This window comes from Cervus canadensis, chromosome 12 (genome assembly GCF_019320065.1).
Source record: "Cervus canadensis isolate Bull #8, Minnesota chromosome 12, ASM1932006v1, whole genome shotgun sequence".
Classification (NCBI taxonomy): domain Eukaryota; kingdom Metazoa; phylum Chordata; class Mammalia; order Artiodactyla; family Cervidae; genus Cervus; species Cervus canadensis.
In genome coordinates this window covers 57,772,079-57,796,940 of record NC_057397.1, presented here as the reverse complement: position 1 = coordinate 57,796,940, position 24,862 = coordinate 57,772,079, and the positions used below count along the sequence as shown (strand labels likewise).

At 39.8% G+C, this 24,862-nt stretch overlaps 1 protein-coding gene across 1 annotated transcript in view; it reads right to left on the bottom strand.

Moving 5' to 3' along the window:
• Positions 1-5,579: 5,579 nt before the first annotated feature.
• The window catches only part of SLC25A32 (solute carrier family 25 member 32), a 32,128-nt gene continuing 12,845 nt past the window's right edge, over positions 5,580-24,862 (bottom strand). Inside the window, exons 2-7 of the mRNA XM_043483459.1 lie at positions 13,055-13,205; positions 10,731-10,816; positions 8,903-9,063; positions 8,442-8,555; positions 7,986-8,131; positions 5,580-6,999 (exon numbers count right to left, since the gene is read on the bottom strand). Coding sequence (XP_043339394.1) covers positions 6,861-6,999; positions 7,986-8,131; positions 8,442-8,555; positions 8,903-9,063; positions 10,731-10,816; positions 13,055-13,205 — 797 coding nt within the window. The 3' untranslated portion in view covers positions 5,580-6,860. The remainder of the gene's footprint in view (positions 7,000-7,985; positions 8,132-8,441; positions 8,556-8,902; positions 9,064-10,730; positions 10,817-13,054; positions 13,206-24,862) is intronic.

The following is a 24,862-nucleotide window of genomic DNA, read 5'->3' as shown; positions in this document are numbered from 1 at the left end:
GTCTCATGCACACTGGGACAGGAATTTGTCCTTTAAAATCACTTGACCCTTGTAAGAGTCTAAGTCCAGATTGATTAACTTTTGGAGGGCCTCTTTTAGACTTTCCAGAAAGGCAATAGGGTTCTCCTTGCACTCGTAAGTTATTGCTGAGACCAGGCACAGTCCCACAACTGATAAGTTTCCTTCTATTTCCATGGGTGGACTTCCTGAGGGGTGAGTCTTTCCGAAGCTTATCTTACCCAGTACTGTTGCAACTTGAGAGCCGGGCATCCCCGAGTCAGGATACAGATCCCCACACAGATTGAGGCACGACAGCCTCCTGAAGATCGAATCCCCGGGCAGGTTAAGGCATGTTGGCCTCCTGAGAATTGGGTCCCTGGGCAGGTTGAGGCATGTTGACCTCCTGGGACCCCTGGACTGTTGGATCCCTGAGCAGGTTGAGGCATGGCAGCCTCCCGAGGACCAGATCCCTAAGCAAGTCGAGGCAGGTCAACCTCCTGGGACCCCCAGATTGGAGTTGGGCATCCCCAAGGTCTCCAGTGTGACCAGTGCTGGGTAGGCTTAAGGGTTGTAATCTTAATTCATTGCTGGCTTGTCCACCACGGATGGGAATAGATATCATGATGTAAAGCAATCCAAGTCTGTTCCCCGAGACTGGGAACCTGGTGAAAGAGCCATAAGACTTATCCTCTTATTGCTCTAAGGGAATGTAAGTCACTGATTTCCTCCCCTAGTCTTTCATAAGGGCAGCTTAGGGTGTCTCCAGTGGCAAACATTTCATTGTCATAGACCCAATCTAGGAAATAACAGAAGTAATGACAAAGGAGTGGGTTATGTGGCCCTGTTAGGAGCACTAGGAGTATTTTAATAATAAGTGGGGTGGAACAATGTTGCCTACAAGGGGGCAGGGTCCTGGTTGTAGGAGTTAGTAAGTGGCTTAAGAACAAATTGATAAGAGGCAACAGACCAGATGTTCCACAAAAGTGGAGTGGAGATTTGATCTGGGAGTATGTTTGTAACTTTAGGAGAAGGGTGGTAATTGTTTGGGCCCAAACGGCCTGCAGGGCTACTCCCATAGTGGCAAACATTATCCCCAGAAGCCCAACGGCCCTTGGATACCACCAACAGATGACTTCTAGCAGGCATTGTGTGCCTGTCACCTACCCTAGCAGGTCCACTGAGAGGGGCTGTTGTCATACATGTTGTAGGAAACATGGAAGATGAAGGCCTGAATATCTGGAGGGATTGGATATTACATAGTATTTCTCTCCCAAGGGCCAACTATTTTCTGGTTGTCCCTCCAGAAGATTGTAGAGGCAACATTGTGGGCCTGGAGGGGGCTCAGGAAAAGATCATGAAATAGGAGGGAAGGGGGAAGGGCACAAATTTTGAAAGAATGACAGCCCAAGGGCATAACATAAACTGATTAAAATCAAATGGGTCCAAGATGACAAGTCAAATTCAACTAAACCTTGAACCTCAATCGGCAAGATAAATGACACACCCAGAGGTGCCAGGACAGTTTCAAGTCACTGTCAGAAGACAGAGGAGTGGGTGGTTCCCCAATGGAACAATCCTCCCACTAATTAGCATATGAAATCACCCAGCCCTCAAAAACTAACCACATCCTATTCCATGGCCCTTCCCCTCTGTGATGGCCCACACTCTTGGAGTGTGCGTCTCTCTGAACTCGAATAAATCCACCTCTTACCTATTGCTGTGTCTCTCACTGAATTTTTTGCAATGAGACATCAAGAGTTTGAGCTTCATTAGGTCCTGAAGCCAGGCACTGTGGGGTTTTGGCCAGGCTCAAGTTCCAGTAGAGAAAAGCTGAAGGACGGGAGGAAAAAGCAGTGGAAAAAATGTGCTGAGGAATCCCCTTCATAACCTGCTGGAAAATCTTCCAAATACCTGACCTGTGCTCACCGTTTTCATTGGCCTGATCCTTGGCACAAAGAAGATTAAGGACAGAAGAAGCCCCACCCTCTTGGGCAACAATTACTAAGGTATGGCAGGTAGTAGAGCCTTTGGGACATCCTGGGTCATCCACTGCCCCTCGTCTATTCGCAGGGGGTTCGAGGAAACAAGGAATGAGATATTGTAAAGGAATTAAGATTTTGTTAGCTATATGTCTTTCCAGCCATAGGGGCGAGGACTTCCTACCCCAGCCAGAGGTCTCCTGGAACCTGAGACTGAGCCGTGTGAGCTTTCTGCTGAAATTGTTTTTGCTGTCCTGGTTTCCAGCACGCTGGGCTTCTTGTCACTTCCCCATGCTGGGCTTTCTTCGCATTCAGCTTCCACCACAGGAGCTTTCGCTGAGTTGGGCTTCTGCTGTGCTTAGTCTCTGCCTTGTTGGGGGCCGAGCTGAGGTTGTTTCAGCCAGGTTAAATCCGAGTCACAGAACTATAGATGTTGGGGGAGTGTGTAATTTCCTTGGTTCTGTCTCACTGCAGCAAAAATTCGAAACGATGGACCAACCAAGGTTACAGCTCCATGTTACAGCTCAGTTTTACTGGGCAAACAAAGGAAAATATATCCTTGAGGCATGAGGGTGGGCCGATCCAAAAGGTGCGAAGAGAAGCGAAGCCCCACTGCACCCACCCCGCATCCCCCACCCCCTCACCCCCTCAATTTTGGCCCCTCTCTTTTTTCTCCTCCCCCTGAGCCTGCCTTATGTAAACTGGCCTAGCCAAGAGGACTGTTTGTTTCACCTGAGGGCCTCACTCCGCCCTTGAACCTTCCTTTGTTCTATTTTCACGGGCTTTTCCCTTTGTCTTTTAGCCACCGCCATTTTGGATTCCTTTTTCCTATTCTAACTACCTAACATTAATACACATACTAGGTCCTAGTAAATGACTGTCAGTCATTTTAGTAATTATCTTAAATTGTATGTCACAGCAGTAACCAAGTTTTCCAATTGCGTTATAATCAGATGTTTAACCTTGGTTAAAGTCTTTTGTCATTTATAGACAGTTATAATTGTACTTTGCTTTTTGCAAAAAAATGTTTCATCCTTAAAGAAAATTCACAAAGTACTTCTTGACAAGTACAGATTTCTGATTAATAGTCACATCATACTGCTGAACTGTGTAAGAAAGAATTCTAATGAAAACTGGATGGCTTCATATAACTGTTAACAGAAAATAAAGGTCAAGGATTAGTCACATAGAACTGGGTGAACTGCCTACGGTTATAATTTTTGTCTGAAATATCACTGCTGACACACCTTTGGAATGGCTTTCCTAACCTTGAGGTTTTTAAAGCTCAGTCTGAGAGTCTTCATGAAAGGTTCCAGCATAGCCAATTTAGAAGTCTCTGTAGTCAATTAGCCAGACTTATTTTGTGAACAAGTAAGTTTCAATTTGGTAGAAGTGAGGGTACCTTTAGAAAAAAAAGTTTCAGTTAACACTGAATTCTAGTTTTGTTAATTTAGGTCTGTATTTACTAAGACTCACTTTCCAGATAACGCCTTGTAAAGTTTAGTAATTAAAAAGACCCTCTGTTTCCAAAGTTTATCACAGTAATCTAACTTTGGAAGAAATCAATAATGCACCATGACCTGCAACCAGGAGATTATGCATACTGGAAAAGACAGACAAAGGACTTGGCCACTTTTGAAGGGACCTTATCAGGCCTCTGCTGAATGAACTCCTGTTTCTGACACTTGACTTAGATTAAGACCAGCACTACCAGACCAGTTTGAGAAGATAACATCTGAAGTAGACAGCTAACCCAAGATGTCAGAGCAGGCCTGTATATTGACTACTCTGACAATTGCTCACAATTTTGCTAACGAGCCAAATGTATTTCTTGGGCTCAACCACAGGCAAGTTTCAAATATCAATGCAAGTGCTGGGTTTGTGGACAATTAACTACATCCAGTACTCCCAGGTTGCCTTGATGGATTTCTCTTCTTGAAGATGGTCCCTAAACATTTTATTTTAAAATTAATTCTAGCACTGTGCAATCTAAAGTTACCACCAACTTCACTAAGTGATACCCTCTTATTTGTTAACTCACCTTATGACCCATGAAGTGTCAAATTTTTGCTCTGAACAATCTTCTTACTCCAAGTTTAGGGAAAATACTAGGAAAATGATTTGATTCAGGAGGATTTTGGCTTAAATCTTTGCTAATGATATTGCTACCACTATCAATTTAGTTTCTGGAACTTATAAATTGATATTTTCCTGGCTTTCAAGCTGCATCACCTACTTGTACTAAGACAATGTCTAAATGACTTGAAACTCTAGATCACGTCTGCAGTTCTCTAAAAAATCATGGATATACACAACACACATGTGAGGAAAGTGGGCTTGAAAGTCTTACTTGACAACTTAAGAATTGAACGTCAGTCCTTGCCAAACATCCTGCTAGTACAGTTCCCCGGAAAGGAGAGAATCGGGCGATTAGAACTTGACATGGAGGGACATGACAGACCCTAGGGTAGGCAAGCAGTGACCCTGGTTTTGATTGACCAGTCGATCACCTAATACTTTCTAGTGAAAGACTACTTCAGTTTCCCCCCACTGATCATTAAAGTTCATGTTTTACGGCAAGACAAGAAAAATTTAAACAATTTTTTCTCTGCCCTTTGGTAGCCTCTGTCCCCACTACTGTGCATTGTGTATCTGCATTATGCATCCGCCAAACTTCCTTATCAGCAGAAATACCTGCTCAACTATAAAGAGAAACATTCTCCTAGCATCAGCAAGACAGCTCCTTAAAAGATAACATTCCTTCTTGATCTTACAAGGGGCCATGATGATTCCTAGATCTGGATTGTATAAACTGTCAATAATACATCACTTAAGGAACAGCTCTGTCTTAACAAGCTTCCAAAACTGTGCCTTTACTTCACTTCTCAGAGCCTTCTGATATGCTCCTCCTGGGTTTAAGCCTCAAAGTTGACTCAAATAACAGTTTCCATTTCTTAGATCGACTCGTTTTCATACATTGACATATCATAGCGACGTGCTTCCTCACTTATGTCAATGTTTCAAATACTACCTCCTCAAAGAGACCTTTCCCGACCTCAACTGTCCTACGTGACATAGCAACACTATTCCCACTATTCCTTAGTTAGTTCTAGCATTTAATACCTGAAGTTATATTATGCATATTTTGGTCACTCACACAAAAAATGAGAATTCCCTAAAGGCAGGAATGTTGTGTAGCTCATTTACTGCTTCATCCTCAAGCATGGTAGCAGACACAGATGGCACAGAGCAGTAAGGGGTGCTGTAACCATTGTTCAAATGGCATGAATCCTCAGAACTCTTGTGGGGTTTGTAGAAATCTTCCATGTTCTTAATTTAGAACTGTAGTTATTTAATGCTGATTCATCCTGCAAGTCTGTATGCCCTTAGAGAATAGGAATTATGCCTTGTTAATTTAGGGGTACACAGGAGGCATTCAAATGACACTACCTCTAAAATTCCAAATGCCAATCCAACTTGTCTTTCCATATAGGGACTACTATCAGGATTTTATATAAATTATAGTTTAATTCAAAAGTAGGAAAATATATCATATTTACAATGCATTCCTCTGCATATAACAAAGTAAATACAACTAAGTACTGATCATTTCATCTTTATTTTTAAAACAAAGCCATTTTTAAAATATAAAAAATAGACCTCTTTTCCAAGAACCATTTAAATATGGCTTTGAAAACCACAATATTTTATTTACAACAAATAGGTGGTAGTGCAAAAAAGCATTCATATGTAAATAAAAATTACTTACTGGAGTAGCTAATAGATCACCTTATATAGATACTAGATGATTGAGGGTATATTTGTTGACATAAGGATCATTTTGGGGCAGAGGCCTTTATATTTATAGACAATTACAATAACTCAAAAGTAAAATCAAGACTGGCCTTTAGAGTAATCTGTATTTAAACCTGACTTTGAGCAACCAATGTAGACTGATCAATTATTTGGGATCTGAAACCACGTATCTGAAATCTGAAGGGAAAGTTAAAACTGTTCATTTTCAGTTTGTCAACAAATATACTCTCCTTCATCTAGTATTTATATAAGGTTATCTATTAGCTACTGATTTACGGTCAGGAAGGCTAAATAAGGGCTGAATACTGCTGGATTTTGTTCTGATTTTATAAATTAAAAAGACAGTAAGTATCTATGCCAAAAAATAATAGTGGGATCCAGGATTACATTTTAAATTATGAAACCAGCCTCTGGGAAAAAAGTAGTGATGGAATGAAAACACATGTCAGATATTTCTCAAAGTAAAAGAAGTATATAACTTCTTGAATTTTTCAAATATCAATTGCATTCCAGCTGAATTAAAACTAAAGCACATTTATGGAGGATTTTTTTTTCCCCACCAAACTTTCCCAATTCAAAAACGGTCAGGATTTGGGCAATATCTTTCCCAGTAAATCCTTAACGTTTAATTTACTCTTCAAATATCAGTGACATCTTTTAAGAGGCCATTTTCTTGCTATTGCACAGAGGTTGATTTTTAAAGCCAATCCAGGCAAATGAGTTCAGAAAAAGCAGCGCATTCTTCAAATCCATCCAGCAAATGCTGCAAATCAGCTTCTACTTGGACAATGAAATGGAGAAAATTTGTGAAATTCTCCACTTGGTGTCAATTTTACTGTTGTGTTGCTGGCAGCCATTTCAGGGAGAGGTAGCCAAGTCCCATACCCATGGGGAAGGCAAAAGCAGAAAAACATGGTGAAGACTGAGCCGTTCTGTGACTTCTAATGATTATAGACCAAGTTTGATTATGAGCTATGTTGCTGTGCGGTAATCTTCTGAGTTTTATGTCTCAAATACAAAGGAGCATGTTGCTGCCTTGGGCAGATGTACTGGAATTATCTTCTCTTAGTTTATGTCATCTTTTCTCAGGCCAAGTAAAAAATGTGAGACATTTTCATATACCACAAAGGTAATACAGCAGGCTGGAGTAACTCTAATCAAATTGGGGGCAATCCCTTTGTAAAATCCACCGATGCCTTCTTTCCTTTAGAGCGAGAGAGAGAGAGAGAAAAAAAAAATATATATATATATATATATACACACACACACACACACACACATACACGCTTAATTTCCTACAGAACTAGCCTGAAAACAAAAGTTTAGCGGACAGGGCACAGAGCCAGCATTTAAACCTCACTGGGATTTGAGTTCATGTTTTCAATGTCCTGAAATAACAGTTTATGAACCATTCGTAGGGCTTACATGCCTTTTGTGGGAATGAGGAAGAAAGGGCAGGGACACCTCAAAAAGAGCTAAAAAGCTCTTTAATCATAACCATCTTCCAGATGCCTTTAAATGTATGAACATGTAGGAGTATTAACTGATCTAACACAGGCATTAAACATTTCATAAATAAATGCTAGACAATACTAAATACAGCACACACAAAAATAAAACTTTATTGCCTTCATGCCTAGAGTTGGAATATGGCCTTGAAACTTTTCACTTAGGTTCTCAATACAAATTTACTGAAGTGAACTGAATTGAAATGGTGAATATTCTGTTCTGACCTTTTAGAATTAAAAAGAAACATGGGGATGTCTACCTGTAACAGTTTAAGGATTCCCATACCAAAGAATAAGCGTCTATTCCACATACAGAAACAAGTTATTTGCAAAAGTCCTGATACTGGTAGAGATGTGGGGCCTTCTTAATTATATTAAATTAGTTTTTTTATGACTCCCTATGCTCAATGCCATTCAAATAGTTTACAACACCTAAAATTTAATTTGTCAAGGCACTTTCACATATCTCATTTGATTTTTATAAACAACTCTGTCAACACAGAAATTCAAATTTTACAAATGAAGTGAAGTCTCATGTAGTAAATGGGATATGTTCAGAAAGGAGCCATCAGCCATGTCTTCACCACAGACATGGTCTTTGCTATAAAACTAATGTCAGCTGGATAGTTTAAGATTTATAAGGTGCCTCCTAAGAGCCATTCTAACATACATGTGCTCTTACCTCCATGTCTTCGTCATTACATCCAATACACCACTGTAAAACATGTGCTGATCTTGCAGACGAGCTCTTATAACCTGGTAGGGGTATGTTGCTGCCACAGCAAATATTTTGGATAGTGCTGCAACTGATATATATTCTACTGTGCTCTAAAATGACAATATAAGACATTTTTTTTAGATGGAATTTCTTTAAAAATAAAGATAGGAAAACACTGAAGTGTATCCATAAGTGAAAATCAGTTTCCTCTCTTAACACAAACTCTGTTTTTAACATTTACCTATTCTACTTTTAACATTTCTGTGTCATTAGCCTATAGAGTATTTAGCTATAAATTAAATTAGTGGCAGAGTCGGTACTCATCATAGCAATACTACTACACATGATAAAATTTCCATCTATTAAATGCCCATAAAAGTAAATACCAAAAAAATTTTTTTTTCTTCAAATTCATCTTACCAATTGTGCTTCTGGTAATCTATTGATATGTTGGTTGTATTTCAACTTCAATAATTCATATGCCATAAACTGAAGGGCACCATGTGATGTTCCAAACAGCCCAGGAACAAACCCCTAAAAAAGATAAAAAAAGGCTAAACCAAGCAAGTTCCCAAAGGACCACAGCTTACAGGGACAGGAGTAAGGAATGGGTGACTTCAATGTGTGACTTAGAGAAATGGTTATTGAAAGTTTTAGACAGTGCTTCTCTCACCCACCAGCGTCATGATACTACTTATGGTAATGAGGACAAATGGTTTAAAGTACAATTTCAATGCAGATTTCAGTTTTCATTAAATTGTTCCTTGCCCAAATTTGGCTTTTTTTCAGGACTGACTACAGGTCATTCAGAACTCAGACAACAGAGTCAAAGGAAATTACAATTGTCAGATATTAGAAATATGTTGGTAGTATTTTATTACCTTATACAATCCACGCACACCTTCATACTTATATATTTTCACAAGTGTATCAAACATTCCTTTATATTGCCGCTGTGAAGCATTAACAACACCATCGTACTGTAACATAAGGCGAGTTTTTGTTACCCATAGTGGGTTGGTGATGCAGAGGGTCATGGCTCCTGAAATCAGATTTAGATACTATTATTACTCAGCATACAGGTATTTTCTCACTTCTGACAATCCGAATTAAGAACAGTCTGTTTATATAAAGAATGGGGGGTGCTCGGGGGTTGTATTTACAACTGTTAAATGTGGTCTCTGAGGCACAGACCTAGGGTTAACGAATGGGTAGACATAGTTTTTGGTGGTCTTAAAAGGTTCTCCCTGTGGTTAGTGAGAAGTAAATTTAAAAGGAGGTAAATGTGAAACACTCCCTTTGAGAGGTGTGAAGACAGCAAAGATGTCCTGGCTCCTAAACAAGGTGTGGAGAACAGATGGCGGTCCTGGGAAGCAGATGCTGATGAAGAGAGACAGACGCTTAAGAGGAGGACACAGTACAAGCCATGGGGACTGAGGACTGGGGAAAGGACCGGGAAACCAGCATCTCAACCATCTGGGCATGTGCACACGTATACGCACCTCAGCGTTGTCACAGTCTTCCTCAAACCCACTCAAAGTACCACTACACCTCAAAAATTAAATAACTCCATAAAGACAGAAGTAATATTTACACTTTTTACAGAAAGTGACAAGTTAATAAATGAATAAATAATCTGGTTTAGTTTCTCATTTGCTACGTTTCCTAAGTAGTCCTTTATTCAACAAACATTGAGTCCTACTGTGAGTCAGGTCTCTGACAGCAGTTAGGCAGGTATTCAAAAATGAGCAAGATAATTCTTGCCTTAAAAAATAATCAGTAAACATCGGAGGGAGGTTCAAGAGGGAGGGGACCTATGTATATCTATGGCTGATTCATGTTGAGGTTTGGCAGAAACCAACAAAATTCTGTAAAGCAATTACCCTTAAATTAAAAAATAAATCTATAAAATTTTAAAAATTCAGTAAACATTAAGAAACCAGGGTGGGGAAATTTCCTGGTGGTCCAGTGATTAGGACTCAGCGCTTTTACACCTGGTGGGGGAACTAAGTGCTCACAGACTGTGTGGCGTGACATGACATTTCCGCCCACCCGCCAACCCCCTGCAAAAGAACCAAGATAACAAGGTATCAAAGCAGGACTTATAAGTCCTACTTTGTTTTAAGACCACCAAATACCATGCCTACCCATTCATTAACCCTAGGTCTGTGCCTCAGGAACCACATCTTACAGTTGTAGGTACAACCCCTGAGCATCCCCATAAGTTTGAATATTATACATACATGAGGGAATTAAACAAGGCTGCTGCTGCTGCTAAGTCACTTCAGTCGTGCCCGACTCTGGGCGACCCCATAGACGGCAGCCCACCAGGCTCCCCCGCCCCTGGGATTCTCGAGCCAAGTACACTGGAGTGGGTTGCCATTTCCTTCTCCAATAAACAAGGCTACTAAATTGTTTAATTTGAAGATTGAAATCATACTTTAGTTGAAGAACCCTATATCAAATCATCTTGAATCAGAGTCATAAGCATTCTAAATGTTATATCCTTTGTGATAAGTAAAATTCTTGAAATCTACTCAGGGTAATCCATCAGTATACCTGCCTTCTAAGAAATTTCATGCAATAACTGATTAGTATAGTTAGAGGAGCATAATTAAACTCAGATGTTCACAGGAAAAAAGGCAAATAAAGAACAAAAGTGAAAACCAAGTTGGAAGCTGATGTTTTATATTTCACACACCACCTTACCAGCTTCAGCAGCTGAGATGAGATACTCTGTTGCCTCCAACCGTTCTGCTCTGCCTTCTGTCTTATATGACTTGATGGCATTGTAACTGGAAGAATAAAACAAAAACACTGGGATAAATATTTGAATGGGGGTCACAAAGCAGGAAATGCTATTTTAAACTGTGGGTAATTTAACAATATCCCAAAAGTAGAAGTCAATGCATAATCCAACTACAAAATAAGACCTTTCTCAAACAATGGGTTTACCGGAAGACTACACCATCCCCCCCCCCCCCCGAAATATGGAAGGCTGGCAATACATATGTAAAATATTTTCATCACACACTCAACTGTTAATCATAACAAAAGATAACACAGATGATATCATGAGAGATTCAGAAATTACTACTGATCAGAGGAGGCAGCACTGAGCCAGGTGTGGAGAAACAGGTGCAGCTTCAATAGGGAAACAGGAGCATGTGTAGAGTGATGGGAAGTGGATGGGAACACCTGGCTAATTGAGCCACACTTGAATGGAACACTGACATTTCTACTTTACTTGGCGGAAAACAGCCACAAAATACTTCTGAGTTAAGGGAGTCATCAATCTCCTTTTTTCTCTAACTCCAATTTCCATCTTCTTCCAGGAAGACGACTTCAACTAAATAAATCTTTCCAAACTTGACCAATCCATTTCCTCATGAAACAAGTATATTCTTTTATTATAAGATGATTTCAACACATTAAACCTTACATGGCTTGCCCTTAGAAACTCTCTTTAAAGAATCCACACAACTCTAAAGTTATTAACACAATAAATTTTATACATACAGTTTCACCCGTCTAAGCATACCTTACAACTGAAAATAGGAAAAATATTTAAACAGTATTAAGGCTGGTTTTTATTTTGTTTTCACTTACAAAACATTTTAAGGTTGGTTTGGACCCTACCATAAGATTATGAGAGATCAAGTAAACTACAGGACACAAAAGAGGAAAAGGCAAATATACCAGGAGAAATAGTGGCAGATTTATTTTTCTGGGCTCCAAAATCACTGCAGATGGTGACTGCAGTCATGAGATAGAAAGACGCTTGCTCCTTGGAAGAAAAGTTATGACCAACCTAGACAGCATATTAAAAAGCAGAGACATTACTTTGCCAACAAAGGTCTATCTAGTCAAAGCTATGGTTTTTCCAGTAGTCATGTATGGATGTCAGAGGTGGACTATAAAGAAAGCTGAGTGATGAAGAATTGATGCTTTTGAACTGTGGTGTCGGAGACGACTCTTGAGAGTCCCTTGGACTGCAAGGAGATCCAACCAGTCCATCCTAAAGGAAATCAGTCCTGAAGGTTCACTGGAAGGACTGATGTTGAAGCTGCAACTCCAATACTTTGGCCACCTGAAGCAAAGAACTGACTTATTTGAAAAGACCCTGATGCTCGGAAAGATTGAAAGTGAGAGAAGGGGACGACAGAGGATGAGATGGCTGGATGGCATCACTGACTCAATGGACATGAGTTTGAGTAAACTCCAGGAGTTGGTGATGGACAAGGAGGCCTGGCATGCTACAGTCCATGGGTCACAGAGTCGGACACGACTGAGCGACTGAACTGAACTGATGTTTCCCTAAAATTCCATGTGATAAACAAAAGCCTCCCCATTCATGGATTCAGTTTCAAATATCAGAGGCAAGCTCAGGGCAGCACACGCTCCTCCACTGCAGGGTGATAACGCTTTGTTTCCTCACCCTTGAACACTCAGTAACTTGAAAAGTGGCTGCCACAGATGCTGTCTGTGGCTTTTTCAGTAAGCATCCACTGGCAGGAATAACAAATGGTGATGCCAGTAAAGGAGTGAGAAAATGAATAAGCTATGAGGATGAAGGAGCAGGTCAAATAGGAGATAAGAAGAAACACGCCTCAGACTCTTTCAGTCATGCACTGGTTTTGACTCTCTTTTCCCAAAGGGCTGTCCTGTGATACATGTTCTTATGAGGGCTCCAAGATCTGTCCACTTCTGCCCTTTCAACTTCAGTATGAATCACATGTATTCTGGGAAGCCACCTTCCTGATGCATCTCACAAAAATGGTTTCTGGAAGAATGTCCATCTCATCCTTTTACCTTCTTCTTATTAAGAACTTTTTCCCAAACCAAATGCCTCTGATAAATGATAAAAGCTTACAGAAAATGAGACTAATAAGGCATTCTATGCTTCCTAGCTCTTGAAGTCAGAGAAACTGCTTAAATGATTCATTCTGTTTCACCAACTGATTTTTTAAAAATTCATTAAAAACAAAAATTCCTTTTTATTTATAACTGTAAAATCTCCCAGAGCTACTCACAAAAAAAAGTAGAGTCCCCAGGATAAACCTGCACCCCACACATTTGGGGTTACTCCTTGGTAAAGTCCCCGTAGTCCATCAAGTTTCCAAATGGTGGTCAAGCAATGCAAAATTCCTTTATATTTTGGTCTCAGTTCCAATCCGTCACTCACTGCAGTAAAGGATACACAGAGTTAGGTGGAAGCAAAGTTCTAGCTCTGAACTATAAACATATGTCACACAATCAGTCATATAAAGGAGGTAAATTCAAAAGAAAATCATTTTTTGTTGATAAAATTATTCTCCAGGATTTGGCATTTTAAAATTAATACATTCTTATATTTATCCAAGTTTTAAGTGCTTAGTATGCTCTCAATGAAAACTTGGATAAAAATATGAGCAGCAATAAAGAAAGAAAATATAGAGAATGGAATAAATGTTTCTGGAAATTCTCTTACCACCATCCCCACCAACATACACACCAACATCAGAATAGAAAGTAGAAAATCTCATCCATTCTTTTCTCTCAAAAGTTCTAAATTAATAAAACATGATAGGGTAAAACAAAAACTAACAATATACATTCTATATTTTTTAAACAAGAATTCAAATCTGTTTTGGAAGTTTAAAAGATAATACTTATTTTAAGTAACTTCTGTTTTATGAAAGATCCCATAAACCAAGAAGAGATTGAAAAGAGTAATATAGACATAATATATCTAATTTACAAAAAAAGGATTCACAAATAAGAAAATGACAAACAGTCCCTAAAAATTTTATGGGCAAATTACATAAACTGTTGATTCACAGAAAATTACACACAGTCAAATGGAACAGAATGGAGATGCCAGAAATAAACCCACCCACTTACGGCCAATTAATCTGTGACAAAGGAGGCAAGAATGTACAATGGAGAAAAGACAGTCCCTCCATGAGTGTGCTGGGAAAACTGGGTAGCTACGTGCGAAAGAATGGAATTAGAACAGTCGCTAACACCATGTACAAAATAAACTGAAAATGGATTAGACCTAAATATAAGAATGGACACCATAAAGCTCTAAGAGGGAAACATGCAGATCACTCTTTGACGTAAATTGCAGCAAAATCTTTTCGGATCCATCTCCTACAGCAATAAAAATAAAAACAAAAATAAACAAAGAGGACCTAATTATACTTGAAAGCTTTCGGATCCAGCAGTCCCATTCCTGGGCATGTATCTGGAGAAAACTCTCATTCAAAAAGATAAACGCACCTCAATGTTCATTGCAGCACTATTTACAATAGCCAAGACATAGAAGCAACTTAAATGTTCAGTGACAGATGAATGGATAAAGATACGATACATATATACATGCAAAGAGTCAGACATGACTGTGCAACTGAGCGCACACAAACACACACACAGATATACACATACACAATGGAACAATACAAAAGAACAAAATGATGCTATTTGCAGCAATATGGAAGGACCTATCATACTAACTGAAGTCAAACATATGATATTGCTCACATGTGGAATCTAAAAAAATGATACCAACCAACTTATTTACAAAACAGAAATAGACTCACAGACTTAGAAAACAAACTTGTGGTAACCAAAGGGGAAAGGTGAGGGTGAGGAGTAAACCAGACGGCTGGGATTAACATACACATACTACTGTATATAAAATAAATAACCAACAAGGACCTAGGGGTGGAGCACAGGGAACTCTGCTCAATACTCCTTAATAACCTACATAGAAAAAGACTCTGAAAAAGAAGAGCCACATGGATGCATATGTAACTGAATCACTTTGCTGCACACCGGAAACTAAAACAATGTTGTAGGTCAACTATATTCAATATGAAATAAAAAAATTTAAAAGAGAAGGTCACACATACAGCATGAGAAATTAAGCAAATATTTTATAAATGGAGTATAACCTCTAAAAACTGTGAATTGCTATATTGTACACCAGTAATATATAATATTGTATTCAATAAAAAAAGAAGCACTGAAAGAGTTTTCAACCTTACCAATAAAATACAAATTAGACAAGGTAGCTTCTTCTCTTTTTTTGCCTTCAGAATTAAAAGAGCTTTATGATTTGTTATAGGGAAATTTTCATGGCCTTTTTGAGAGAAGTTTAACACTATCTAATAAAAATTCAAATGCAATTATTCTTTGACTTAGCAGTTCCATTTCTAAAAATATATCCTATATAAATATGGCCACAAATTTACAAAGATACACATACAGTGATGTTCACTGAAGCATCTTCTGTGATGTCAAAAGTTAAAGTAATTTCAATATCCAAAAACAGGGAAATGTTTAGATAAATTATGATATATTTATACTGTGGACTACTCTAAATACTCAGAAAGATTGACAGCTATAAAAGGAATAGGCTGAAATACTGCATATGGTTAATAGTAGCTATCTGCAGAGAACAAGACTGGCTGAGTGGTTACAGAGGAAGAATGACAAAGACAATTCAACAATACAAATTTGACGATGTAGAGTAAACAATGATGACATACTTTTTGTAATAAAATAAAACAATGCAGGCCTAGGGGAAACTTTTAAACTTTTATTTCTGTTATCTTTCACCCAAGAACATTTTCAGATGCTTCACATCTCCAACTGAAGTAATTTTTAAAACCTCCTTCATGTAATAAATATTAAACTAGCATACAATTGGGCTTCCCTGATAGCTCAGTTGGTAAAGAATCCACCTGCAATGCAGGAGACCCCCGTTAAATTCCTGGTCGGGAAGAACTGCTGGAGAAGGGATAGGTACCCACTCCAGTATTCTTGGGCTTCCCTTGTGGCTCAGCTGGTAAGGAATCCACCTGCAATGTGGAAGACCTGGGTTCAATCCCTGGGTTGGGAAGATTCCCCTGGAGAGGGGAAAGCTTCCCTGGTAGCTCAGACGGTAAAGCATCTGCCTGCAATGCGGGAGACCTGGGTTCAAAACCTGGGTCAGGAAGATCCCCTGGAGAAGGAAATGGCAACCCACTCTAGTATTCTTGCCTGGAGTTGGACATGACTGAGTAACTTCACTTTCACTTTCAGCATACAGTCATTAAAAATGGTGTTTTAAATAGCAAAACAATGGGGGAGGAGCCAAATGGCGGAGGAGTAGGACGGGGAGGCCACTTTCTCTCCTACAAATTCATCAAAAGAATAACTGAACGCAGAGCACACTTCACAAAACAACTTCTGATCGCTAGCTGAGGTCATCAGGCGCCCAGAAAAGCAGCCCATTGTCTTCGAAAGGAGGTAGGACAAAATATAAAAGATAAAAAGTGAGACAAAAGAGCTACGGATGGAGATCCGTCCTGGGAAGGGAGTCTTAATAGAGGACGTTTCCAGACACCGGGAAACCCTCGCACTGTCGGGCCTGGGGGAAGTGTTTGAATCTCGGAGGGCAACCTGACTGGGAGGGAAACAATAAATAAAACCCACAGATTAGGAGCCTAAAAGCAACTCCCAGCAGAAAAGTACCCCAGACACCCGCATCCGCCACCAGCAAGTGGGGGCGGCATGGAGAGGAGCCGGCGGCATTGCCTGGGGGAGGGTCCGGGCCTGAGTGCCCTGAGGACAATGGGAGGGAGCTTTTGTGAGTTGCCAACTTGAACTGTGGGAGAGCAAAGGAGAGAGAAAATTAACAGGCCGGAACACCCTGCCGGCTGTTCGTAGAACAAAGGGACCGAGAAAATCCAGAGAAGAGCTCGCAGGCTGCGGACCGGCCCAGCCCCGCCGGAGGCAGGAGGCAAGGGGAAGGGGAAGGGGGCAGGCTCAGCCCCAAGGACCGCATCCCCTGCTGCACTGCAAACAGGCCTCCAGTTTTTAATCAAAGACCTCCTGAGATTCTGGATGGTCGACATCCGCTGGGAGGGTCGCGGCGAGACAGGGCGCAGGCACCCGACCGGCTCGGGCGGGGACTGGGGCTGGGGACGCGGAGGGCAGAAGGCACACGCACCCGACTGGCGCCGGCGGAAACTGAGACTTGGACCGTGGAAAGGAGTGGGCGCGCTGCACCCGGTGAGAGTGCGCCCGTCAAGCCCCTGGCTGCCTGGACCGCTCTGACGGGGAAGGCACAAAAAGCAGGCGCAGCTTTGTGTTCCGCGCTTTTGTGGAACACCCGAGGGCTGGAACCGCGGGCAGCGCGGGGCCAGCTCCATATAGAGCGGCGGGAGCCTGAGCAGCGCAGACGGAGAAAGCAGCGCCAGCCCCTCCCCACAGCGCCAGCCCCTCCCCGCAGCGCGACGGAACTAGCTACCTGAATAAGATTCCACCTTGGCCAGCCTGTGTCACGGCGGAAATGAGGCTCTGAAGAGACTGGCAAACAGAAGCCAAATAAACAAAGGGAACCGCTTCATAAGGGACCGGTGCAACAGATTAAAATCCCTGTAGAAAACACCGACTACACCGGAAGGGGCCTGTAGATATCGAGAAGTGTAAGCTGGAACGAGGAGCTATCTGAAACTGAGCCGAACCCACACTGACCGCAACAGCTCCAGAGAAATTCCTAGATATATTTTTACTTTTTTTTTTTTTAAGTAAGAAAAAAAAATTTTTTTTCTATTTTTTCTCTTTTATTTTCCTTTAAAATTCCCTATTACTCCCCCACTACTCCTTAACTTTCATTTTCATAGATTTTTACGATTTTTTTAATTAGGGAAAATTTTTTTTTCTTTTTTTTCTTTTTTCCCCCTTTTTCTCTTCTATTTTCTATTTTTATTTTTCCCTTATTTCTTTTAAAGTCCTCTAGTACTCCTCTACTACTCCTTAATTTTCATTTTCAATACACTATAACCTTACAAAAAAAAAAAAAAGAAGCCCTATTTTTAAACCGAACTTCATACATATTTCTAAAATTTTTTGTGTGTGTTTTGGTTTTTGTTTTTAATATAGTATTTTTAAGAGTCTAACCTCTACTCTAGATTTTTAATTTTTGTTTTTCAGTATATGATATAAATTGTGAACATTTAAGAATCCAATATTCAGTTCCCATTTTTATTCAGGAGTGTGTTGATTATTCTCTCCCAATCTTGACTCTCTGTTTTCTACCTCAGAACACTTCTATTTCCTCCTTTCCCCTTCTCTTCCCAATCCAATTCTGTGAATCTTTGTGGGTGTCTGGGCTATGGAGAACACTCTGGGAACAGACAACTGCGTAGATCTGTCTCTCTCCTCTTGAGTCCCCCTTTTTCTCCTCCTGCTCATCTCTATCTCTCTCCTCCCTCTCCTCTTCTTCATGTAACTCTGTGAACCTCTCTGGGTGTCCCTAACGGGGGAGAATCTTTTCGCCATTAACCTAGAAGTTTTCTTATCAGTGCTGTATAGTTGGAGAAGTCCTGAGACTACAGGAAGAATAAAACTGAAATCCAGAGGCAGGAGACTTAAGCCCAAAACCTGAGAACACCAGAAAACTCCTGACTACATGGAACTTTAAGTAATAAGTGACCGTCCAAAAGCCTCCATACCTACACTGAAACCAACCACCACCCAAGAGCCAATAAGTTTTAGAGCAAGACATACCACGCAAATTCTCCAGCAACGCAGGAACATAGCCCTGAACGCCAACATACAGGCTGCCCAAGGTCACACCTAACACATAGACCCATCTCAAAACTCATTACTGGGCACTCCATTGCTCTCCAAAGAGAAGAAATCAAGTTCCACGCACGAGAACACCGACACAAGCTTCCCTAACCAGGAAACCTTGACAAGCCAATCGTCTAACCCCACCCACTGGGTAAAACCTCCACAATAAAAAGGAACCACAGACCTCCAGAATACAGAAAGCCCACTCCAGACACAGCAATCTAAACAAGATGAAAAGGCAGAGAAATACCCAACAGGTAAAGGAACATGAAAAATGCCCACCAAGTCAAACAAAAGAGGAGGAGATAGGGAATCTACCTGAAAAAGAATTTAGAATAATGATAATAAAAATGATCCAAAATCTTGAAAACAAAATGGAGTTACAGATAAATAGCCTGGAGACAAAGATCGAAAAGATGCAAGAAATGTTTAATAAAGACCTAGAAGAAATAAAAAAGTCAATTAAAAATAAATAATGCAATGAATGAGATAAAAAACACTCTGGAGGGAACCAAGAGTAGAATAACGGAGACAGAAGATAGGATAAGTGAGGTAGAAGATAAAACGGTGGAAATAAATGAAGCAGAGAGGAAAAAAGAAAAAAGGATTAAAAGAAACGAGGACAACCTCAGGGACCTCTGGGACAATGTGAAATGCCCCAACATTCGAATCATAGGAGTCCCAGAAGAAGAAGACAAGAAGAAAGGCCATGAGAAAATACTCGAGGAGATAATAGCTGAAAACTTCTCTAAAATGGGGAAGGAAATAGCCACCCAAGTCCAATAAACCCAGAGAGTCCCAAACAGGATAAACCCAAGGTGAAACACCCCAAGACACATATTAATCAAATTAACAAAGATCAAACACAAAGAACAAATACTAAAAGCAGCAAGGGAGAAACAACAAATAACACACAAAGGGATTCCCATAAGGATAACAGCTGACCTATCAATAGAAACCCTCCAGGCCAGAAGGGAATGGCAGGACATACTGAAAGTAATGAAAGAGAATAACCTACAACCTAGATTACTGTACCCAGCAAGGATCTCATTCAGATATGAAGGAGAATTCAAAAGCTTTACAGACAAGCAAAAGCTGAGAGAATTCAGCACCACCAAACCAGCTCTTCAACAAATGCTAAAGGATCTTCTCTAGACAGGAAATGCAGAAAGGTTGTATAAACGTGAACCCAAAACAACAAAGTAAATGGCAACAGGACCACACCTATCAATAATTACCTTAAATGTAAATGGGTTGAATGCCCCAACCAAAAGACAAAGATTGGCTGAATGGATACAAAAACAAGACCCTTATATATGCTGTCTACAAGAGACCCACCTCAAAACAAGAGACACATACAGACTAAAAGTGAAGGGCTGGAAAAAAATATTTCACGCAAACGGAGACCAAAAGAAAGCAGGAGTCGCAATACTCATATCAGATAAAATAGACTTTCAAATAAAGGATGTGAAAAGAGACAAAGAAGGACACTACATAATGATCAAAGGATCAATCCAAGAAGAAGATATAACAATTATAAATATATATGCACCCAACATAGGAGCACCGCAATATGTACGGCAAACACTAACGAGTATGAAAGAGGAAATTAATAGTAACACAATAATAGTGGGAGACTTTAATACCCCACTCACAACTATGGATAGATCAACTAAACAGAAAATTAACAAGGAAACACAAACCTTAAATGACACAATGGACCAGCTAGACCTAATTGATATCTATAGGACATTTCACCCCAAAACAATCAACTTCACTTTTTTCTCAAGTGCACACGGAACCTTCTCCAGAATAGATCACATCCTGGGCCATAAATCTGGTCTTGGAAAATTCAAAAAAATTGAAATCATTCCAGTCATCTTTTCTGACCACAGTGCAGTAAGATTAGATCTCAATTACAGGGAAAAAAATTGTTAAAAATTCAAACATATGGAGGCTAAATAACACGCTTCTGAATAACCAACAAATCATAGAAGAAATCAAAAAAGAAATCAAAATATGTATAGAAATGAATGAAAATGAAAACACAACAACCCAAAACCTATGGGACACTGTAAAAGCAGTGCTAAGGGGAAGGTTCATAGCATTACAGGCTTACATCAAGAAACAAGAAAAAAGCCAAATAAATAACCTAACTCTACACCTAAAGCAATTAGAGAAGGAAGAAATGAAGAACCCGAGGGTTAGTAGAAAGAAAGAAATCTTAAAAATTAGGGCAGAAATAAATGCAAAAGAAACTAAAGAGACCATAGCAAAAATCAACAAAGCTAAAAGCTGTTTTTTGAAAAACATAAAACAAAATTGACAAGCCATTAGCAAGACTCATTAAGAAAACAAAGGGAGAAGAAGAAAATCAACAAAATTAGAAAGTAAAATGGAGAAATCACAACAGACAACACTGAAATACAAAGGATCATAAGAGACTACTACCAGCAGCTCTATGCCAATAAAATGGACAATTTGGATGAAATGGACAAATTCTTAGAAAAGTATAACCTTCCAAAACTGAACCAGGAAGAGATAGAAGATCTTAACAGACCCATCACAAGCAAGGAAAATCGAAAACTGTTAATAAAAAATCTTTCCAGCAAACAAAAGACCCAGGGACCAGATGGCTTCACAGCTTTGAATTCTTACCAAAAATTTAAGAAGAGCTAACACTATCTTACCTCAAAACTCTTCCAGAAAATTGCAGATGAACGTAAACTTCCAGCTCATTTATGAGGCCACCGATCACCCTAATCCAAAACAGACAAAGGATGCCACAAAAAAAAAAAGAAAACTACAGCCAATATCACTGATGAACATTAGATGCAAAAAAATCCTTAACAAAATTTCTAGCAAAACAGAATCCAACAACATATTAAAAAAATCATACACACATGACCAAGTGGGCTTTTAATCCCAGGAATGCAAGGATTCTTTAATATACGCAAATCAATCAATGTAATACACCACATTAACAAATTGAAAGATAAAAAACCATATGATTATATCAATAGATGCAGAGAAAGCCTTTGACAAAATTCAAACACCCATTATTGATTAAAACTCTCCAAAAAAGCCAGGAATAGAAGGAACATACCTTCAACATAATAAACAGCTATATATGACAAACCCACAGCAAGCATCACCCTCAATGGTGAAAAATTGAAAGCATTTCCCCTGAAAATTCAGAACAGACAAGGGTGCCCACTCTCACCACTTACTATTCAACATTGAGTGTTGGAAGTTTTGGCACAGCAACAGAGCAGAAAAAAGAAGGTAAAGGAATCCAGTAGGAAAAAGAAGAAGTGAAACTCTCACGCTGTGCAAATGACATGATCCTCACATTTTAGAAAACCCTAAAGACTCTTCCAGAAAATTACTAGAGCTAATCAATGAATATAGTAAAGTTGCAGGATATAAAATTAACACACAGAAATCCCTTGCATTCCTATATACTAACAATGAAAAAACAGAAAGAGAAATTAAGGAACCAATACCATTCACACTGCAACAAAAAGAATAAAATACTTAGGAGTATATCTACCTTAAGAAACAAAAGACCTATACATAGAAAACTATAAAACACGGATGAAAGAAATCAAAGAGGACACAAACAGATGGAGAAACATACCGTGTTCATGGATTGGAAGAATCAATATTGTCAAAATGGCTATTCTACCCAAAGCAATCTATAGATTCAATGCAATCCCTATCAAGCTACCAACGGTATTTTTCACAGAACTAGAACACATAATTTCACAATTTGTATGGAAATACAAAAAACCTCGAATAGCCAAAGCAATCTTGAGAAAGAAGAATGGAACTGGAGGAATCAACCTGCCTGACTTCAGACTCTACTACAAAGCCACAGTCATCAAGACAGTATGGTACTGGCACAAAGACAGAAATATAGATCAATGGAACAGAATAGAAAGCCCAGAGATAAATCCACGAACCTATGGACACCTTATCTTTGACAAAGGAGGCAAGGATATACAATGGAAAAAAGACAACCTCTTTAACAAGTGGTGCTGGGAAAACTGGTCAACCACTTGTAAAAGAATGAAACTAGAACACTTTCTAACACCATACACAAAAATAAACTCAAAATGGATTAAAGATCTAAATGTAAGACCAGAAACTATAAAACTCCTAGAGGAGAACATAGGCAAAACACTCTCCGACATAAATCACAGCAAGATCCTCTATGACCCACCTCCCAGAATATTGGAAATAAAAGCAAAACTAAACAAATGGGACCTAATGAAACTTAAAAGCTTTTGCACTACAAAGGAAACTATAAGTAAGGTGAAAAGACAGCCCTCAGATTGGGAGAAAATAATAGCAAATGAAGAAACAGACAAAGGATTAATCTCAAAAATATACAAGCAACTCCTGCAGCTCAATTCCAGAAAAATAAATGACCCAATCAAAAAATGGGCCAAAGAACTAAATAGACATTTCTCCAAAGAAGACATACAGATGGCTAACAAACACATGAAAAGATGCTCAACATCACTCATTATCAGAGAAATGCAAATCAAAACCACAATGAGGTACCATTACACGCCAGTCAGGATGGCTGCTATCCAAAAGTCTACAAGCAATAAATGCTGGAGAGGGTGTGGAGAAAAGGGAACCCTCTTACACTGTTGGTGGGAATGCAAACTAGTACAGCCGCTATGGAAAACAGTGTGGAGATTTCTTAAAAAACTGGAAATAGAACTGCCATATGACCCAGCAATCCCACTTCTGGGCATACACACTGAGGAAACCAGATCTGAAAGAGACACGTGCACCCCAATGTTCATCGCAGCACTGTTTATAATAGCCAGGACATGGAAGCAACCTAGATGCCCATCAGCAGATGAATGGATAAGGAAGCTGTGGTACATATACACCATGGAATATTACTCAGCTGTTAAAAAGAATTCATTTGAATCAGTTCTAATGAGATGGATGAAACTGGAGCCCATTATACAGAGTGAAGTAAGCCAGAAAGATAAAGAACATTACAGCATACTAACACATATATATGGAATTTAGAAAGATGGTAATGATAACCCCATATGCAAAACAGAAAAGGAGACACAGAAGTACAGAACAGACTTTTGAACTCTGTGGGAGAAGGTGAGGGTGGGATGTTTCGAAAGAACAGCATGTATATTATCTATGGTGAAACAGATCACCAGCCCAGGTGGGATGCATGAGACAAGTCCTCGGGCCTGGTGCACTGGGAAGACCCAGAGGAATCGGGTGGAGAGGGAGGTGGGAGGGGGGATCGGGATGGGGAATACGTGTAAATCTATGGCTGATTCATATCAATGTATGACAAAACCCATTGAAATGTTGTGAAGTAATTAGCCTCCAACTAATAAAAAAATAAACAAATAAATAAAGAAAGAAAGAAAAGAAAAAAAAAATAGCAAAACATGTATGCTGCAGAACATTTCCAAAATATAGGAAAGCATGTGCTCAGTCACTCAGTCGTGGCCAACTCTTTGTGACCCCATAGACTGTAGCCTGCCAGGCTCCTCTGTCCATGGAATTTTCCAGGCAAGAATACTGGAGTGGGTTGCCATTTCCTCCTCTAACAGGAAGGCATAAAGAAAATAAAAACCATGCCCAACGCCACCACTCCAAGATGACTGCCCTTATTGTAGTATATTTCCTCCCTTTCTTTTTTGTCTGTGGATATAAATGCCAGTGTCAACAAAGGTCCGTCTAGTCAAGGCTATGGTTTTTCCAGTCGTCATGTATGGATGTGAGAGTTGGACTATAAAGAAAGCTGAGCGCTGAAGAATTGATGCTTTTGAACTGTGGTGTTGGAGAAGACTCTTGACAGTCCCTTGGACTGCTAGGAGATCCAACCAGTCCATCCTAAAGGAAATCAGTCCTGAATGTTCATTGGAAGGACTGATGTTGAAGCTGAAACTCCAATACTTTGGCCACCTGAAGCGAAGAACTGACTCATTTGAAAAGACCCTGATGCTGGGAAAGATTGAAGGCGAGAGGAGAAGGGGACGACAGAGAATGAGATGGTCGGATGGCAACACCGACTCAACGGACATGAGTTTGAGTAAACTCCGGGAGCTGGTGATGGACAGGCAGGCCTGGCGTGCTTCAGTCCATGGGTCACAAAGAGTCGGACACGACTGAGTGACTGAACTGAACTAACTCTAGACCAGACCTTTTTGTTGATCTTCAAATCTACATAAATAATG